This window comes from Psammomys obesus, unplaced genomic scaffold (assembly GCF_907164565.1).
Source record: "Psammomys obesus unplaced genomic scaffold, mPsaObe1.curated_primary_1811, whole genome shotgun sequence".
NCBI lineage: Eukaryota > Metazoa > Chordata > Mammalia > Rodentia > Muridae > Psammomys > Psammomys obesus.
In genome coordinates, this window is record NW_026596433.1 from 3737442 (window position 1) to 3753625 (window position 16184).

Sequence of the window (16184 nt, forward strand, 5' to 3'; positions counted from 1 at the left end):
TCACAGGTCGTCATCCTCATTCGGGAGGGCAGTCGTCTGAGCAACCTCTAAATCATGCTCATGCTGTGCTGCCAGACCTGGGTCCATGACCACCTCAGGTGGGGCAAGAGCAGGCATGGCAACAAACTCCAAATTAGGATCGCCAATGAGCTTTCTGGCAAGCCAGAGGAAAGGCTTTTCAAAGTTGTAGTTACTTTTGGCAGAAATGTCATAATACTGGAGATTCTTCTTTTGGTGGAACACAATAGATTTTGCCTTCACTTTCCTGTCCTTAATATCCACCTTGTTGCCACACAATACAATGGGGATGTTTTCACACACTAGTACCAGATCTCTGTGCCAGTTAGATACGTTCTTGTAAGTAACTCTTGATGTTACATTGAACATTATAATGGCACACTGGGCTTGGATGTAGTAGCCATTGCGCAGGCCCCCAAACTTCTCTAGGCCGGCTGTGTCCCACAAGTTGAACTTGGTTCCTCTGTTGGTATGGAAGACGAGCGGGTGCACTTCCAAGGCCAGGGAGGCTACATACTTCTCACCCGTCAAGTGGTGCTTCCCAGTGCTGTTGCCCACCAGGACGAGCTTGAACTGGACCTGCTGCTCTCCCTGGGCAGCCATCGCAGCGATCCTTCCAGACCAGTCTCTGCCCCTGTCCGACTGAAGCTGGAAAGATGCATTTACATTTCTAAGCTCACAAAGAATACTCATGCACCCACGTTAGTCCTAATCTTTTAAGGTACGTTATGATATGCACATTTTTATGCTATAGGCATAAATAATTTAACAGTAGATCCTGAACATCTCTCTAGAGAACATGAAATTCCTGTCAGAATAAAGACCCCATGACCAGCAGGCTGGGAGGTGCCTTAACAGATAAAGTGCTTGCTGTAAGCATGAATTCTGGAGTTCAGATCCCTAGAACCCTGTGAAAAGACTAGATAGGCCTGTGGGCTGGGCTGCCTGTACCCCAGCAGAGACAGGAGATTCATGAGAAGCTGTCTCAGTAAACTAGCCAGAATTGGTGAAGTCCATATCACTGAGAGACTCTGCCTTGACAAAACAGAGCAACTGAGGAAGACACTGAATGTCAACTTCATGTTTCCACATGTACATGTCAATATGTACTCCACCTTCATGTGTGCCCACAGATTCAAACACATGCAACACACAAATACACATGCAAAAAAAAAATAACTTCATGATAATGGATGTACTATTTATATTACATGGATGTCATTTATAGTAATTGTTTCTCATGGTATTCTTTTAAAAATGTTTTTAATAGAAATAGAATATGTCACTTACCCCTCCCCTTCCTCCCTCAAACCCCTCCCATGTCTCCTCTCAACTTGATAGCCTTTTTAATTATATTTGTTACTCATGTGTCTGTACATGTGTTTGTTCAGATATATGTAAATAGAACCTATTGGGTCCAATGTGTGTATATGGCTTCAAGGCTGACCACTCTGCAATGAACAACCAATAAAAGGGCTTACCTCTGGGAGTGGGTAATTCTCCCAGCTCTCATTAGTTGCCTGTCATTCATTGTCCAGGGATAATACACTGCTAAAAATTTCCCCTCCCACTCTAGCATGTCTATGTACATTGTCTTTGTTCTAGTTGTTTATAGTTGTTTCTAGAGATACTTGTTTCATAGCTGACTTCCTGGTATTCTGGCTCTTAGGATCTTTCCCTTCCCTTCTGAGTTATTTTGAATCATGGATGTAGATATATTCATTGGGGTTGGGCTCCCCACAATCCATTTCTGCATTGTGACCATTTGTGGTTTTCTGTGATGATCTCCATTTGCTGTAAAAAGAGGCTTGTTTGATGAGGGTTGTTAGTACACTTTTATTTCTAAGGGATTGCTAAAAGCAGGGTTATGAAGTCAAATGTATGCAGATCTTCCCACTATAATTAAACACTGCCATACTTTGAAAACATATTGTTGGATAACAAATCATCCTTAAGAATTCAGGGCCTCCCAGTTACGAGAGCTGGAGGTCAAGGATGGTTCAGCATGTGGTTCTGCTCCACACAGCGGGGACTAAGATCATTCATTAAGCTTCTCAGCAGTAGTCATCCTTCACTTGATGCTCCAAGAAAAAGAGCCTTGGTGTCCTCCAGTCTCTCCACATGAATAGCTTGGATTGCTCACAGAATCGTGAGCTCAGTGATACATTCTCCGCAGCAGCTGCCTTCAAATAAGGGAGACAGAAATTGCCTACCCTTTTACAGGCCAGGTCTCAAGTCTTGTGTCATTTTAGCCATGTTTTCGGTTTTTTTAAAAAGATGTATAGAGAGGCAGCATTTATTAAGGAGGGGAGGGGATCAGGGTCAATCATATTTGGAAATTAGGTTCAACATCTTGGGTTACCTTTATGGTAAAAGTGCCTAGAAGTGGACTCACAGCCACTGTGTATTCCTGTGTTTCTCTTGGTTTTGCATACATTTTGCATTTTTGCCTGTGATTGCCTTTCATATGTTTTGCTACTAGAAGTCAGTCAGTTGCCTCAGCAAGGAAAAGTGCTTTCTTCCCATCATGGTGACCTGAAGTCGATCCTAAGGACCTACATGGCGGAAGAAGCGAACTGACTCCCACAGGTTTCCCTCTGACAGCCACACCTGTGCCAAATGGTGCTCATGTGCCTGTGCTCACACAGGATAAACGAAGCGTAACAAACCAGTTATAAGCTATTTATGAAATGAAGAAATTAACCTTTTTCTACTGGGAAAATAGATATTTGTCACCAACTGGAGATAAAATCTTCCAAATATTAAATTATCACTTATGTTTGCATTTATTTCTACATTTCTCTTCAGTGTCTTTATTGGTCTCTGTCCTGGTCCATCTTCTGATGATGCTGTGGATGAATACCTGACAGTGGGTAGCTTATAAAGAAACATTTATTTAGCTAGTACGAACACAGAAACTGAATCACAACATGGAAGAGCACAAATGCAAGTGGGGGCATGGAGACAAAACATAAGTTGTTGCTTTACAACAACTTATGAAAATAATTCAGCCCTGTGGGAGCATGACCCTGCCTGAGGGTGGAGCCTTCTTGAAACGAACACCCAATAAAAGGCAATACTATGGCCAATATGGATGAGCAGGTAAAATCAATCACCATGCCTTAATGAGTTTGAGCCCCAGAACCTAAGCCAGATGTGACGGCGTGCTTCTGTAATCTCAGCACTCATCCTGTGAGATGGAAGGCGGTGATAGTAAACTAGGCTGGAAGCTTTTTGGCCAGATATCCTGGAGGACAGTGTTGCAGAAACGAAGAGATGCTGCCTCTTAACCCTGTTACACAATTCAATAAAGGGTGTTTTTTTTTTTTTTATTTTTATTATGGAAATTTTATTCATTTTTATGTTTTCTGAGACAGGGTCTCCCTGTCCACCCTTGGTTGGCTAGAATTCACTATATTAGCTATGTGTAGACCAGGCTGCCCTTAAAGGTGGCAAGCCTCCTTTTCTGCTTTCTCAGTGCTGGGATCATAGGTGCACACCACCGTGCACCATTGCAAGACGGAGCCTTTATCTGCGCAAAATGCGAGGAAGGACTCATTTCATGGCTGTTTTGAAAATGTGGTTGAATTATCATGCAAGGCAGGATTTTCTAGAAAAGAATCATATGAAAGTGGAAAGTTATTTGCTACCTCAGATCTCATAAAATAACCAGGCGTGCAAAACTGCTCAAGACAACTTGATTAATTTTAGGGGTAAAAAAGACCAAAGGATAAGAAAGGGTCATTTTTTACTACCTTCCTGATACTGCTGCTGTCAGGAGGAAATTCTAAAGTAGGCTCATGGTAAGATAGACACAGGTTTGTTTTGTGTGTGTGTGTTGTTATTGTAGTTGATTTGTTTGGAAATCCAGCATCTTGTCTACACTCGGCAAACTAAGCTACATGCAGCAACTGGTTTCTTTTCTTCTTTTTTCCCCTTTCTTTCTTTGGTTTTGATTTTCAAGACAGGCTTTCTCTGTGTAGCCCCGGTTGTCCTGGAAAATGATTTTTAGACCATGCTGCTCTTGACCTCAATGAGATCTGCCTGCCTCTGTCTCTGGAGTGCTTGGTTTATAGGCATGTGCACCTGGTTTTTTATTTCAAGGGAAGTCCACAGAAGCAATAAAGGAAGAATCTAGATGAAACAGATGTCCTTCCCAGTGCTCTTTTTTGCTTCTTTTGCCAGATTAGAAAATCTGGCAAACCAAACCAAAACAACAAAAACAAAAAAATAATATGGCATTCTCAACAAAGGGAAACTACTAACACAGGGGAAGACTTAGCCCTCTCACACACGTCATAGGCACTACTTACCTTACTTTTGGCCAAGGAACCAGCAAGACTATTAATGAACAAGTTATACTACAAATGGTGGAAATAAACTTCTATTGTGAGTTCAAATTTTTCCTTTCCTAGAGGCCTGAACCAATTAGTTGGCTGGTAAGGGGAGGGAAAAGCCAATCTGAATATTAATAGAGCTTGGTTATTACCCCTTACGCTCAGTTCTAACAAGAGCCAAGGTCAACTTAAAGAGAAGCTGACCTTTTGCAGATAACTTACTGCTCTGTGTCTCCGAATACTTATCATACATTAGAATGCATACTAAGGCGTAATGCTGTAAAACACTGTCACAGCAGGCAGGATATTCAGTTCCCCCTCCCCCCAAAGACATCCGTGCCTGTCTAATCCCTAGAATCAATAAATTAGATTAAAGGAGGACTCTCCCTGTCATTTGAAAATGAAGGAGTAAGCGAGCATTTTCAAATAACTACACCAATGTTGATAATGTTGATTCTTCCCTAGGGCCTCTAGAAGAAAACAACCTAGCCAACTCTGATTTTAACTAGCGAGGCCGGTGTCAGACTTTTATCCTAAAGAACTCTAATATAATCTGCTCAGCAAAAGGATACAGTCCCATTAAGGTTTTAGGAAGACTGGCAGTCAGGTTTGTGATTTTTTTTTTAAATAAAAGTTTATAAAAATTCCTTATTGGGAATTCTCTCTGCCCTGAGAAGATCATTCTTAGAGTTTCAGTCACCAAAGATCCCTTCTGCAGGACAAGAAAGGAGTTCATGTCACAAGCATCTATAACAGAACTTATACTATGCTGTGCTGGGGAGGCCTTACCCTCTCTTTCCATTCAAGTCTTTCGAAGAAGAGATTCATGTCAGAGGACTTTTCTACAAGTCTCAAGAGAGAAATCACAAAGAAAGTGATTTCTCAGATGTGATCTATACTTTGATGACAATGGATCCCATAGTACAGTGTTTAAATATATTGTCTGATGTGGTGCTTCTGAGCCTCGCATATTTAAGGATTACATACAGAGAGGCTTAAGGCCAGTCTGCAAACAGTGAAAATAATTTCCGGGAGAAGCGTGAAGGTTGAGAACGACTAATGTGGTTGTATGGGTGTCAGAGATCGAGTATTTCACTTTCGTCAGGCTGGAGCTAGAACACAGTGCTTCTGGTATGCCAAGCCAAGTCCTGCATCGTTGAGCCACAAATTTTAAAAGAAACGTTCTCGTTTTTAAAGATTTATTTATTTATTATTTCTACAGCATTCGGCCTGCATGTGTGCCAGAAGAGGGCACCAAATCTCACTTTAGAGTGTTATGAGCCACCGTGTGGTTTCTGGTTGTTGAACTCAGGACCATTTGGAAGAACCAGCGTTCTTAACCTCTGAGCCACCTCACCAGCCCAAAAAGAAACGTTCTCATAAATTAGTGTACCACATAATTATTACACAAAGCCAAATGTACAAGTAGCATTTTTTTGTTTACTTAAAAGAGTAATTTTCCACGATAGAACTAAAACAGTACAGGATTCTGTCATCTTTACAGAAAACAGATTGGCTATGAATACTGTCTAAAAATAATCTAGATGCTCCTCCCCCTCTGCAAGAAAAAAAATCAGGCTACATGTCTGCAGTGAGAGCCTGTCACACTTAATATTTCATAAGGCAGTAAATAGATGAGGGCATGAGTATTCATTAAGCAATACAGAAATAGACATGAGACACTTTAACCAAGACAGGTCTTAATTCTGCCACCCTGGCGTCAGCCATACTGGTCCCACAGGTCCTGTTCAATTAGAAAGCCTGCACCTACCTGTTCACCAGGCTCTTGGGCAAACTCTGGCCTAGGCCAGGCTTTTATATACCTCCCTGCCTGAATCACACTACAGCTCTTTGAGCAAGGGAAAGAGGCTTCCCTTATACTGTGACACATGACGGGAACTCCCTGTGTAACACTGCGTGTAGCCCTCAGATTCTTCCAAGAATTATTCTTTGGAAATGCGTGGTGTCTAAATTTAGATTCATCAGGATCTTCTCCCTCTGCTATGTTTTGTTAAGCGCATAACTTGGCGACGGTGTGTAAGGCTGGATGCCACCGTAGCAGACACTGCACACTACCAAGGCGTTTGGCGCGGGGTCACACGCTTGCTTCAGCCAGCTTCAGCTTCTCCCGGTCCGGGCAGGGCCGAGAGGTGTCAGGTGTCGGGAACCGAACGCTTCAGTAAAAGCCTTCTCTGTGGGAGTCCTTTCATGTGGACGCCGGTGGGGCTTATGCAAAGACGTGAGTGACGTGGACTACTCACTGAGCAGCGTCGAGCAGCGCCGAGCAGCGCCGAGCAGCGCCGAACAGCCTCGAGCGGCCCCGAGCTGTCCCGAGCGGTCTTCACCGATCCCGGAGCCCGTCGTGTCGCGGCCACGCCCATGTCACGCCCACCGTTCCATTCAGACCAATAGGAGTCGACGTGCCTTCCGGCAGGGCCGTAGGAGGAAGTGCCGCGGAAGGCCTAACGCAGAACGGCCGTTCACGTCAACGCGGTGACGTCACGCGCGTGCGACGCACCTGTCGGGGTCCGACTCTGTGCAGCGCCGCTTCCAGTTCAGCGGGTCAGGGCCGGTCGGGTCGAGATCGCCCAGTTGCCTGCTCAGCTCTGGACGGCTCGACCGTCCGGAGGATGAGGCTGGAGTGGGCGGAAGCCTGAGAGCCGCGTTCCAGTCCTCCGCAGGTGGAGTGCGGACCCGGCTGCAGTCCTTTCAGAGCGCAGTGAGGCTGGAGACTCAAGTCGGGGCAAGAGCAGGTAGACTGGAGGGCCCGCTGGAGCCGGAGGATTGAACTTCACCCGAAACCAGCCTCCGCCAGGCCCACCTGGCCGCATTTACGTAACCTCCGCTAAAAAAAGTCGGGTAGCAGTGAAGTCTGCCGGGGTGGGCACCCGGCAGCCGTGTCCGGGTGAAGCTTCAGGGGCGGCTGGCGCGCGATCTGAAGCAGATGCGGGGTTCACAGGCGGCACAGCCACCAGCCGCCGAGCGTGCTATGCCTCTGCGCTGCGAGGTGAGTCGCCAGCTGTCAGGTGCACGCCTTGGCCAGGCTCTGGCTTTCCCGCAGAGGTGCCGATCTACTCCCTGCCCAGCCCATTAAAATCTCCCCCGTTTCCTCCAGGAACCGTCGAAGGAGCTATAAATAGAATTAGAACTAGGTACCAGGACAGGATTCATCTTGAACGTAGAGTTTGCCCAAATTTATCAACGTTTGTTGTTAGACTTTTGTGTATCAAATCATTTTTGTGTAAATATTTGCGTTTTGATAAACTTGTTGGGTCAGAAGTTACTTAAGAGAACTTTTTCGTTCGTCGAGCTTTATTTAAAGCTAGAGCACAAGGAAGTTAATTGCAAATTCATCGGGTGTATTCTAGGAAACATTATTTTTATTTGCCCCATTAGGGATTGAACTCACACATGCAAGGTAAGCACTCTACCCCTGCACCACATCTTCAGCTCCCTGGGTGTTATTCTAATTCTAAACTGAGATTTCTATTTCCTTTGGAAACGATCACTGTTTGACAGTTGGCTCAATGGTGACCATGTCTTTTAATTGCTCTCTGTGTGTGAGTATGTGTGTATAAATTCAAAGATTTCTGTAAACCTTTTTGAACCCTTGTATTCAGTTTCTGCACTATCACTGTGTCGTACATTTATAATTGACACTTTGTAGATGTACGTTTCACCCATGAAGGATTTAGATAATTGTTTTCTTTGGCTCAGTTTTACATGCCTTTGTAAATTACTAAAAAAAGTATTTCAGTTCTGGAGTATAGACAAGAAGTCCATTGCTTTTAGGTATGTTGATCAATTTCAAAAGGTGCTGCTTCTGCTGATACGCAGTTTTATATGGCTTTAAAATCCGGTGTATGACTTGTGGGTATTTTATCAAATTGAATGTTTATATATGCTTATATGGTGTTGGCAGAATTCATCATAGATAGCACTGACCCCCCCACACCTTCCTCTCCCTTTGCTACTTCAAAGCCATTGAGTAGCAGCTCTAATTATTTTAAGAGATCAGTGGAAATAACTTAGGTCATTACACTGCTGTGTTATGTACCTTATGAAAGCTTTAAAGAATTAACCTGTTTTTGAATATATGTATTTCAGAAGAACAGATTTGTTAAGGATTTGGGTTTTATAGTAGAAAAATGGCAATTGTCCAGGTCATGTTGGTGATAGGCTTCCTAGTTCCTGTTGTGATATGTTGGTAGTTTTCAGACCTCTCAGGAAGTCAGATTTGATCTCTGTGGTGGGTCATATATCAAAGCCATATCCTGTGGGGTCTGACCACTGCCCATGGTTTGTAGAATTTCTAGCTTACTTTGTAGTCAGAATACCTCCAATATACATGATATGATATTATGTAAATAGAGTACATATTATAGTTTAGGGTATGTGACACTGAGCGACAGAGAGAGGAGAGAGAACTTGTCTTCACCAATCCACAACGTAGATACATACACTTTGTCCATTTAACAGATATGGAGACTTGAGAAAGAATGTAATTATCATTCCTAAGGTCCCATAGCAATGAGTGTCAGAGCTGAGACTGAAACTCAGTATCATCCCAGAGCTCTTGCTTTCAATCCTCAATGGCTGCACTGTCCTGCAAAACTCTACTAGATGACACTCTCCAGAAAAGGCGAGTGAGAGACATGTACCGTAGGCCCATTCATTTGTAATTTATAAAAGGAATGCCCAGTTGCAGAAACTGTTCTGTATGTTGTTTCCAAAAGAGACACACCCAGTACTACCACTTTAAAACTGTTACATCTCTATGTGCGCATTCCTATTTGTAAGCATTGCTGCTACAGTTCCTTTTGATTCCTAAAGATAAGTGTTCCTTAGTTAAGTATAAAGTTCAGGAAGAAGCCCCACCACCTTACACATTGCTGGAACTCAGAGATTTGCTGCATTTGGGAAGGAGCCAAGTAAATCACTCAGTTCTCCACATTCTTATAGGAGTAGTTGAGTAAGTTCTGTCTTTTAAAGTCCTGAAAACTGTTTGTTTTTAAATTCTTGGTCTTCCATAGTAGCTTTTAAATTGGACTATTGTTTTATCTTTTTTTTTTCCCTGTATATTTGTGTTACCCCCCCTTTGCCTTTTAAAAATTACACATTGTTTAATTTTCCCCCCTTTTCCGGGGATAGGAGAGATAGCTCAGCAGTCAAGAACACTGCCTGCTCTTCTAGAGGACCCAGGTTCAATTCCCAGCACCCACATAGCTGCTCATAACTGTCTGTAACTCCAGTTCACCTTTTCTGGATGCTTGTTTTTGTTTACTTTACAAGCTGTAATTGTGTGTATATATTTGAAGTATGTCATGGTACTTTGATAAAAGTGTATATTGTGGAAATATTAGGTCAAACCCACATAGATCAGTTTGTCTTTCCTGCATGTGGTAAAACACTTGTGTTTGAGGTAGCAGTTTTAAGTATGCAGTTCATATGTGTAGCTGTGGTCCCTGTAATATACAGTAGGTCACTGATGGCCTAGATGACTGAAATCTTGTACCCTTGACCAGTCTCCCCCACTCCCTTTCAGCCTTCCAGCCCTTGAGAACTAACATCTTTACTGTGCTTTTGAACTGAACTCTTTAGATCTCATATATAAGTGAGATCATAAAGTGTTCTTCTGTGCTTGCTTACTATACATTTAGGTTTCCATATTTTGGCTCTCTCTAGTGAGTAATAATATTTAAATTAAAAGACCTTGTATGTTTAAGAAATATTTTTCAAGGAACTAATTATTTAACTTTTTTTTTTTTAAAGAAAAATATATAAGGTGTAATTTTGACATGTTAAATGAACAGTAACCATACAATATCAAATAGTTACTTTGGGGAGAAATCAGATTATTGGAAGGTGATAAATTCTGTCCTAATAACCCAGTGGATCTAATGAGCAACCCCTCCCCCATTGTTCTTGCTCTTTTGTCCTCACCCTATAGAACAAATCATACTGTGTGTGTGTGTGTGTGTGTGTGTGTGTGTGTGTGTGTGTGTTTTAAACTTTAGTGTTTTTGTTTGTTTATTTGTTTGTTTTCCCGACACAGGTTTCTCCGTGTAGCTTGGCTGTCCCGGGCACCTCTGTAGACCATGCTGGCCTCCAACTCACCGAGATCTGTCTGCCTCTGCTTCCTGAGTGCATGCGCCACACACTAACCGTTAGCAGGATGTTGACTGCCTCCTGAATGCTGGCATTAAACACCATGTGCTATCGTACCTGATTAAGAAAAATAATTCTGTGTGGATGTGGAGGCACATCCCTGTAATCCTAGCACTCAGGGAGGCTGAGGTAGGGGGAATCTCAGTGAGTTCAAGGCCAGCCTGGTCTACAAAGCAAATTCAGGACAGCCAAGGCTACACAGAGAAATCCTGTCTCAAAAAATCAAAACTAACTAAATAAAATAATTAATTGATTAAAAAATAATTCTGTAAGAATAATTTAATATCAGATCAATGTAGTTAGGGTTAGGAAGTTAATTTTACTTTGGGTACTTATTTTAAATTGAACCCTACCCAGAGTACCCTACCCAGATATTCTCAGCTCAGTAGACTACATTTAGTTTCTGTTCTATAGTGATCGTTCTGATTATTTTAGATCTGACTTTCCTTCCAAGACGGCATATTTGCATGTATGTGTGTAATATATATAGTAAATGAGTAAAATGAAAAAGAAAATGTAATATGTATGTATATGCATAATGTATTACAAATTTTTTTTAAAAGATTTATTTATTATTTATATAGTATATGGTATTCTGCCTGTACGTGTGCCTGTGAGCCAGAAAGAGGGCACCAGATCACAGTATAGATGGTTGTGAGCCACCATGTGGCTGCTGGGGATTGAACTCAGGACCTTTGGAAGAACAGCAAGTGCTCTTAACCTCTGAGCCATCTCTCCAGTCCCCTACAAATTTTTCTTTATGTATGTGTATAAGATATATATTACAGTTTTTATTTTGCATTAAAAAAAATGAAGGGCTCCAGAGATAGAGAGGGAAGAGAGAATGAATTGGAGCTGAAAATGACTAAAATTCATTATAGAGATATATGAAGCTATCAAACTAATAAAATTAGGAAAAGAGTGCAAATTATTGAATTTCTTCAGATGTAAATGCATTTTAATTGTACTTTAATATATAAATATCATCTTCAGACTCCTCAGGGTGATGCCTCTCAAACTGTTTACTAAAATGTATTTTATATCTAATTTCCACTTTTAACTGACTTCAAAATATAGGTTTTCCTAGTTATTAATAACTAGTATTAATTAGTAATTAGCTTTGCTTCATTTCAGTTTACTATGTCCTACCCATTTTTCTTACTAGAAAAAGGAGACAAGGTTTCCCTTAGTGTGAAATCAGATGGAGGAGAGAATGTGGCCTATCCTCTTGTAGGAGATTCTGTGGATCTACTGCCTGCTGTCTGGGTTTCTGTCCAGATGTCCTGGGATAGTGACATGAACATTCTGTCTTCTTTCATGTTCTTCAACTTCCTTCTTTCACTGACGTTCCTACTTGTAGCAGGAGTGAAATCTTTTCATTGACTGTAGAGAAAGGAACGAAAACTGTACACTTAGTGCTTCATTTCCCCTGTAGTTCTCAATAGATCCACATTCATTGATCTTTTTTCTGTGCAACACCTTAACAGGTGTTTTCTTTATTATGACTATTAGTTTCTGTGCTGGGATTGAACTCAGGTTCTTGAGTATGCTAGACTCTACCACCAGAATTTCATTCACAAGCTGATTTATTATTTGGTATTGAAATAGTACCAGAACCTTTTCCAAGTGCTCTTCCTGTGTCATTTCTCCTTGGTGACATCCTCTTTAACTAGCTGCCATTTCACTCTTCTCAGAAGCCAGCTTGTTATCATTTCACTTGCTCCACCCTTTCTACCTTAACTTAATCAGGAACACTCATTTATCCATGATTAGGCTTTGGGGTCTTTTTGCAGCTCTTCTGCAACCTATCATAAGCTTTAATTAGTGCCTCATGCTCTCAGTCAGCACCTCCACATGTATTCTATGGTGCTGGAACCATGGACTGTTACAAGTGTTGCATAGTGTGGAAGACCATTCTTTAATAGAATAAATTTGAAAGACATTTAATGGATTTTGTTTATCAAGTTAATGTTCATATAGGTTTTCGTTCTTTTGTTTTGTTTTGTTTTGTTTTGTTTTGTTTTGTTTTGTTTTGTTTTGTTTTGTTTTGAGACAGGGTTTCTCTATGTAGCCCTGGACTAGTTTTGTAGACCAGGCTCATCTCGATCTCATGGAGAGCTGCCTGTCTCTGCCTCTATCCTTGTCTCTGGGGTTAATGGTATACGTCACCATACCTGACTCTTTTTCTAACAGCTACTACAGTTTAGTTTGTGAGATAGATGCATTTCCCATACAGACTGACCATCAAACCTTTCTTAGAATTACTTAAATTTTTTTTTCTTGTCTCAGTGTGGTAGTTCAATTCCTGCTTCCTTTTGCCTCAGTAACTTCTCCCATCTCTCCCACCTAGATCCTATTCACCCTTTATTTTATAAAAATAAAGAAAGAAAAAAAGAAAGGGTGGGGGAGGGAAACTTCATCTTATCTACCACAGTGAGATGTCATTTTCTTTGCATTTTGTTAAGTTGTGCCATTGGTCGGGTTTTGTTTTTTACTGTAGTAATACAGATCAAACTATCAGAAAATACCATATTTCCCTAGAAGATGGTACTTAATGTACGCCGAAGTTTACCGAAATCTATGCAGCCTATAAAAATATGGTATTACACAATAAAGTTGCATTTATCAATTTCTGATACTTTTTAGCTGTTCTATGAATATTTGTGATTAAATATTTTGAAATCAATAAAATAATTGCCACATTTTAATATGGGACCTAGTATAAACTTTACTTTTTATGGTTTCTGAAATTTTAATCTGTATATATATAGTGAAATGTGATGATGCCTGTGCTCATTATCCCCTCCTGCATTCCTTCCTCTCCACCTATGTCTTTCTTTTTTTTCTCCCATTTGGTCAGTAAATGGTGGATCCCCTCCTTCCCTCTCTTTCTCCCACTGAGTCCACTTTGGGTTGCACATATGTGTGTGGGGATAGAATATGGCAAATCTACTGGTGATTACAATATTCTCACAGAATGATTATTTTTCTCTCTGCAACTATCCACATCCATTGCCAACAGGTCCTTAGTAAAGGGCGAGGCCTGGAGAGTGTCTGTCCCATTTATACTGGGCGGATCTGGGCTTCTGTGTTCTTGTATAGGTCATATGCAGGTAACCACAGCACCTGTGAGTTCATGAGAGTGACAGCCATGTCTCACAGAAGACAGCATTTCACAGCACTTCTTCGTATACTCAGCTCTTCGGTTCTTTTTGCCTCCTCATCTGTCATGTTTCCTGTGCCATGGAGGGGTGGTGGTACTGTGTCTCTATGTGTGTGTGTGTGTGTTTAATATAGCTGTCCAGTTTAGGGCTAAGTACGTAGTCTCTTATCTCAGTGCTTAGACTGGTTTTGGACAGCTGGTTGACTGCTGCCAACTGCAAAAAAGAAGCACCTGTTTGTATAAACATAAATACTTTGAAGGCAGTTTGACAAAACTGTCAATAATAATAACAGATTCCAGCCTTGGGTCTAAGACCTCCACATAAGCCTTTGACCAGGATTCATTACCAGACATGAGATTTTCTGTCAGAGGAGAAGGCCTCAGATCCAGTTAGAGAGTGGTTAGTTAAAAGTCGTTACCACTGCCAGGCAATGGTGTTACACACCTTAAATTCCAGGACTTGGGAGGCAGAGACAGGTAGATCTGAGTTTGAGGATAGCCTGGTCTATTGAGCAAGTTCCAGGACAGCCCAAGCTACACAGAGAAACACTGTTTAAAAAAAAAAAAAAAAGGTCCTAGTGAGCACATTTTGCCTTGTAAGTAGGTTTTGCAGCATATGGTCCCAGTGCTAGGTAAGACCATTGATGTCTTCTCTATTCACTAACTTGCTCAGAAAGTTAGTCATCAGGGAGAAAGTTTACTGGTCAGTTTGAGATTAATTTCTCTATGTTCTTCAGCAAAAAAATTTGCTGTCTTCACAATAGGATCTTGTAATCATGGTGGATAGCCAAGGGCAGTGGCGATAGCCTGTGTTCTGGAGACCTCTAGGGCTTCCCTGATCAATAAGTCATAGAAAAGCATTCCATGCTTTGCTAGTAAAAATTTAAAAAAAATATTTAAATGTCATAAGTACAGATGGCTAGATAGGCTTTCCCCTCGCTGCCATCATTGTTCTGGAGATTTTTGGTCCTTCTTTCTGGTTGCTGACATGGAAGGTTTTGATCCACTTCTTTCTCTAGATTGTGACCTACTTTTTCTTTCGAGAAAAAGTAGACACATAGTTGACTGACACACCTTCGGAGCTTAGCCATTAGTGTCAACTCTGCAGATATTTTTATAGGAGAAACAAAACTTGATTGAGAACCATAAAAGTCCCTATGTTACTTGCTTGCAGGGTCTTTGGGAAATAGGGCGAGGAAAGTATTATGTGTTTTAACAGCAAAAGTGTTATCCATAGAGGAAAAATTGAATAATTGAACATCAAAATTAAGTATTTCTGTTATGTGGTAGACCATCCTGGACTAAATGAGACCATGTCATAAAAGTAAAAAACAAAAAAACCCCAACCAGCTCTCAAATTGAATACTTAATATATACGTCACACACTTTGCTAACCATTGACTGTGTAGTGAAAACAGTACTAGGCCTCAAGATTCATTCTAAATCTTAATAAATAAAATCTCGTACAGCTCTGGCCAGTGCTATACAGGGGGAGCTGTAAGAACTAATAGGAAAACTGGATATAGGCAAGATTTGACTTAAGTACTATGGTAGGCTATTTTTTTTGTTTTTTATTTCTTTTAGCTACCTGCATGGCTTTGGTTATTCAAACCTTTTGTGTCTCAGACTTCTTATTTGTTAAGTGGAGAGAATAATAGTTCCCAAACCTTGTTATTGGCTCTATTTAATGCATGGTCTTTTGTAAAGATACTAGCAATGATAGTGCTAAAGCGATAGGTTTATTAACTAAAGGAGTGCTTTTGTTCATTGTTGATGTTTGAGATGGTATACATTCCTGAGGTTGGCCTTGAACACCAGATAATTCTGGTGAGGGTTCCTCAGCTGAGGCTACAAGAATGTGCCAGATACCTAGCTGATTAATAGATACTTTGATGTGAGATGTGAAGAATGAGTAGCAAAGTTGGATCAGGAGAAAAGGGTATGCTACAGATAGAAGGCCTACTGACAGCCTTGAATCAGGAGGCAGGAAAGAACCTGATGGGACTGGGGATTGAAAAAGCAGTGATCTAGAGTCTAAAAAAGTACACACTACAAAATGAAGCTGGGAACTAGGCAGGGACCGCCAGCCTGGGACGTTTTCTGCTTTCTTAAAGAGTTTGTCTCAAAAGAACTGTGAAAAACGACTGAAACATTTTAGTATACGAAATAGGGATAGATTGCTAATCAGACTTTTTTAAGGACTGGCTGCAGTACGAAGATCACGTTGGGGGCAGACAAAGTGCCTACGCAGAGGTCATTCGAGATTTCTAAGAGTACACTAGGCTTTCTCTCTGGAGTCTAATCTTTGTAATTTGGGAAATATGCTTGCAAACCTCCATATACTCTACAAACTTGCTTTACATAATACTTTGACAAGCTTAGTATATTATAATAGGTTGTTTGGGTAGAACAAAAAATAAAAAAAAATCAGAGCAGCAATTTTTTTTGTAATTTGCAAATTTTGCTTATTTCAAGATTAGCTTACTATTGTTGCTGAG

The 16184-nt window shown here is 41.1% G+C and overlaps 2 protein-coding genes across 4 annotated transcripts in view; one reads left to right on the forward strand and one right to left on the reverse strand.

Moving 5' to 3' along the window:
- On the reverse strand, positions 1–633 carry LOC129669604 (GTP-binding nuclear protein Ran-like). The gene has a single exon (XM_055597895.1). The coding sequence runs from the start codon at positions 619–621 to the stop codon at positions 1–3; it is 621 nt and encodes a 206-aa protein (XP_055453870.1). The 5' UTR covers positions 622–633.
- Positions 634–7112: 6479 nt separating this feature from the next.
- Clcn3 (chloride voltage-gated channel 3) overlaps positions 7113–16184 on the forward strand; it is a 76075-nt gene continuing 67003 nt past the window's right edge. For 2 of the 3 annotated variants that reach the window (XM_055597871.1, XM_055597865.1), the window contains exon 1: positions 7285–7362. The gene's annotated coding sequence lies outside the window, so the exon portion shown is untranslated. Of the gene's footprint in view, positions 7363–16184 lie in introns of all 3 variants that reach the window. The other variant, XM_055597869.1, reaches the window with a different exon arrangement.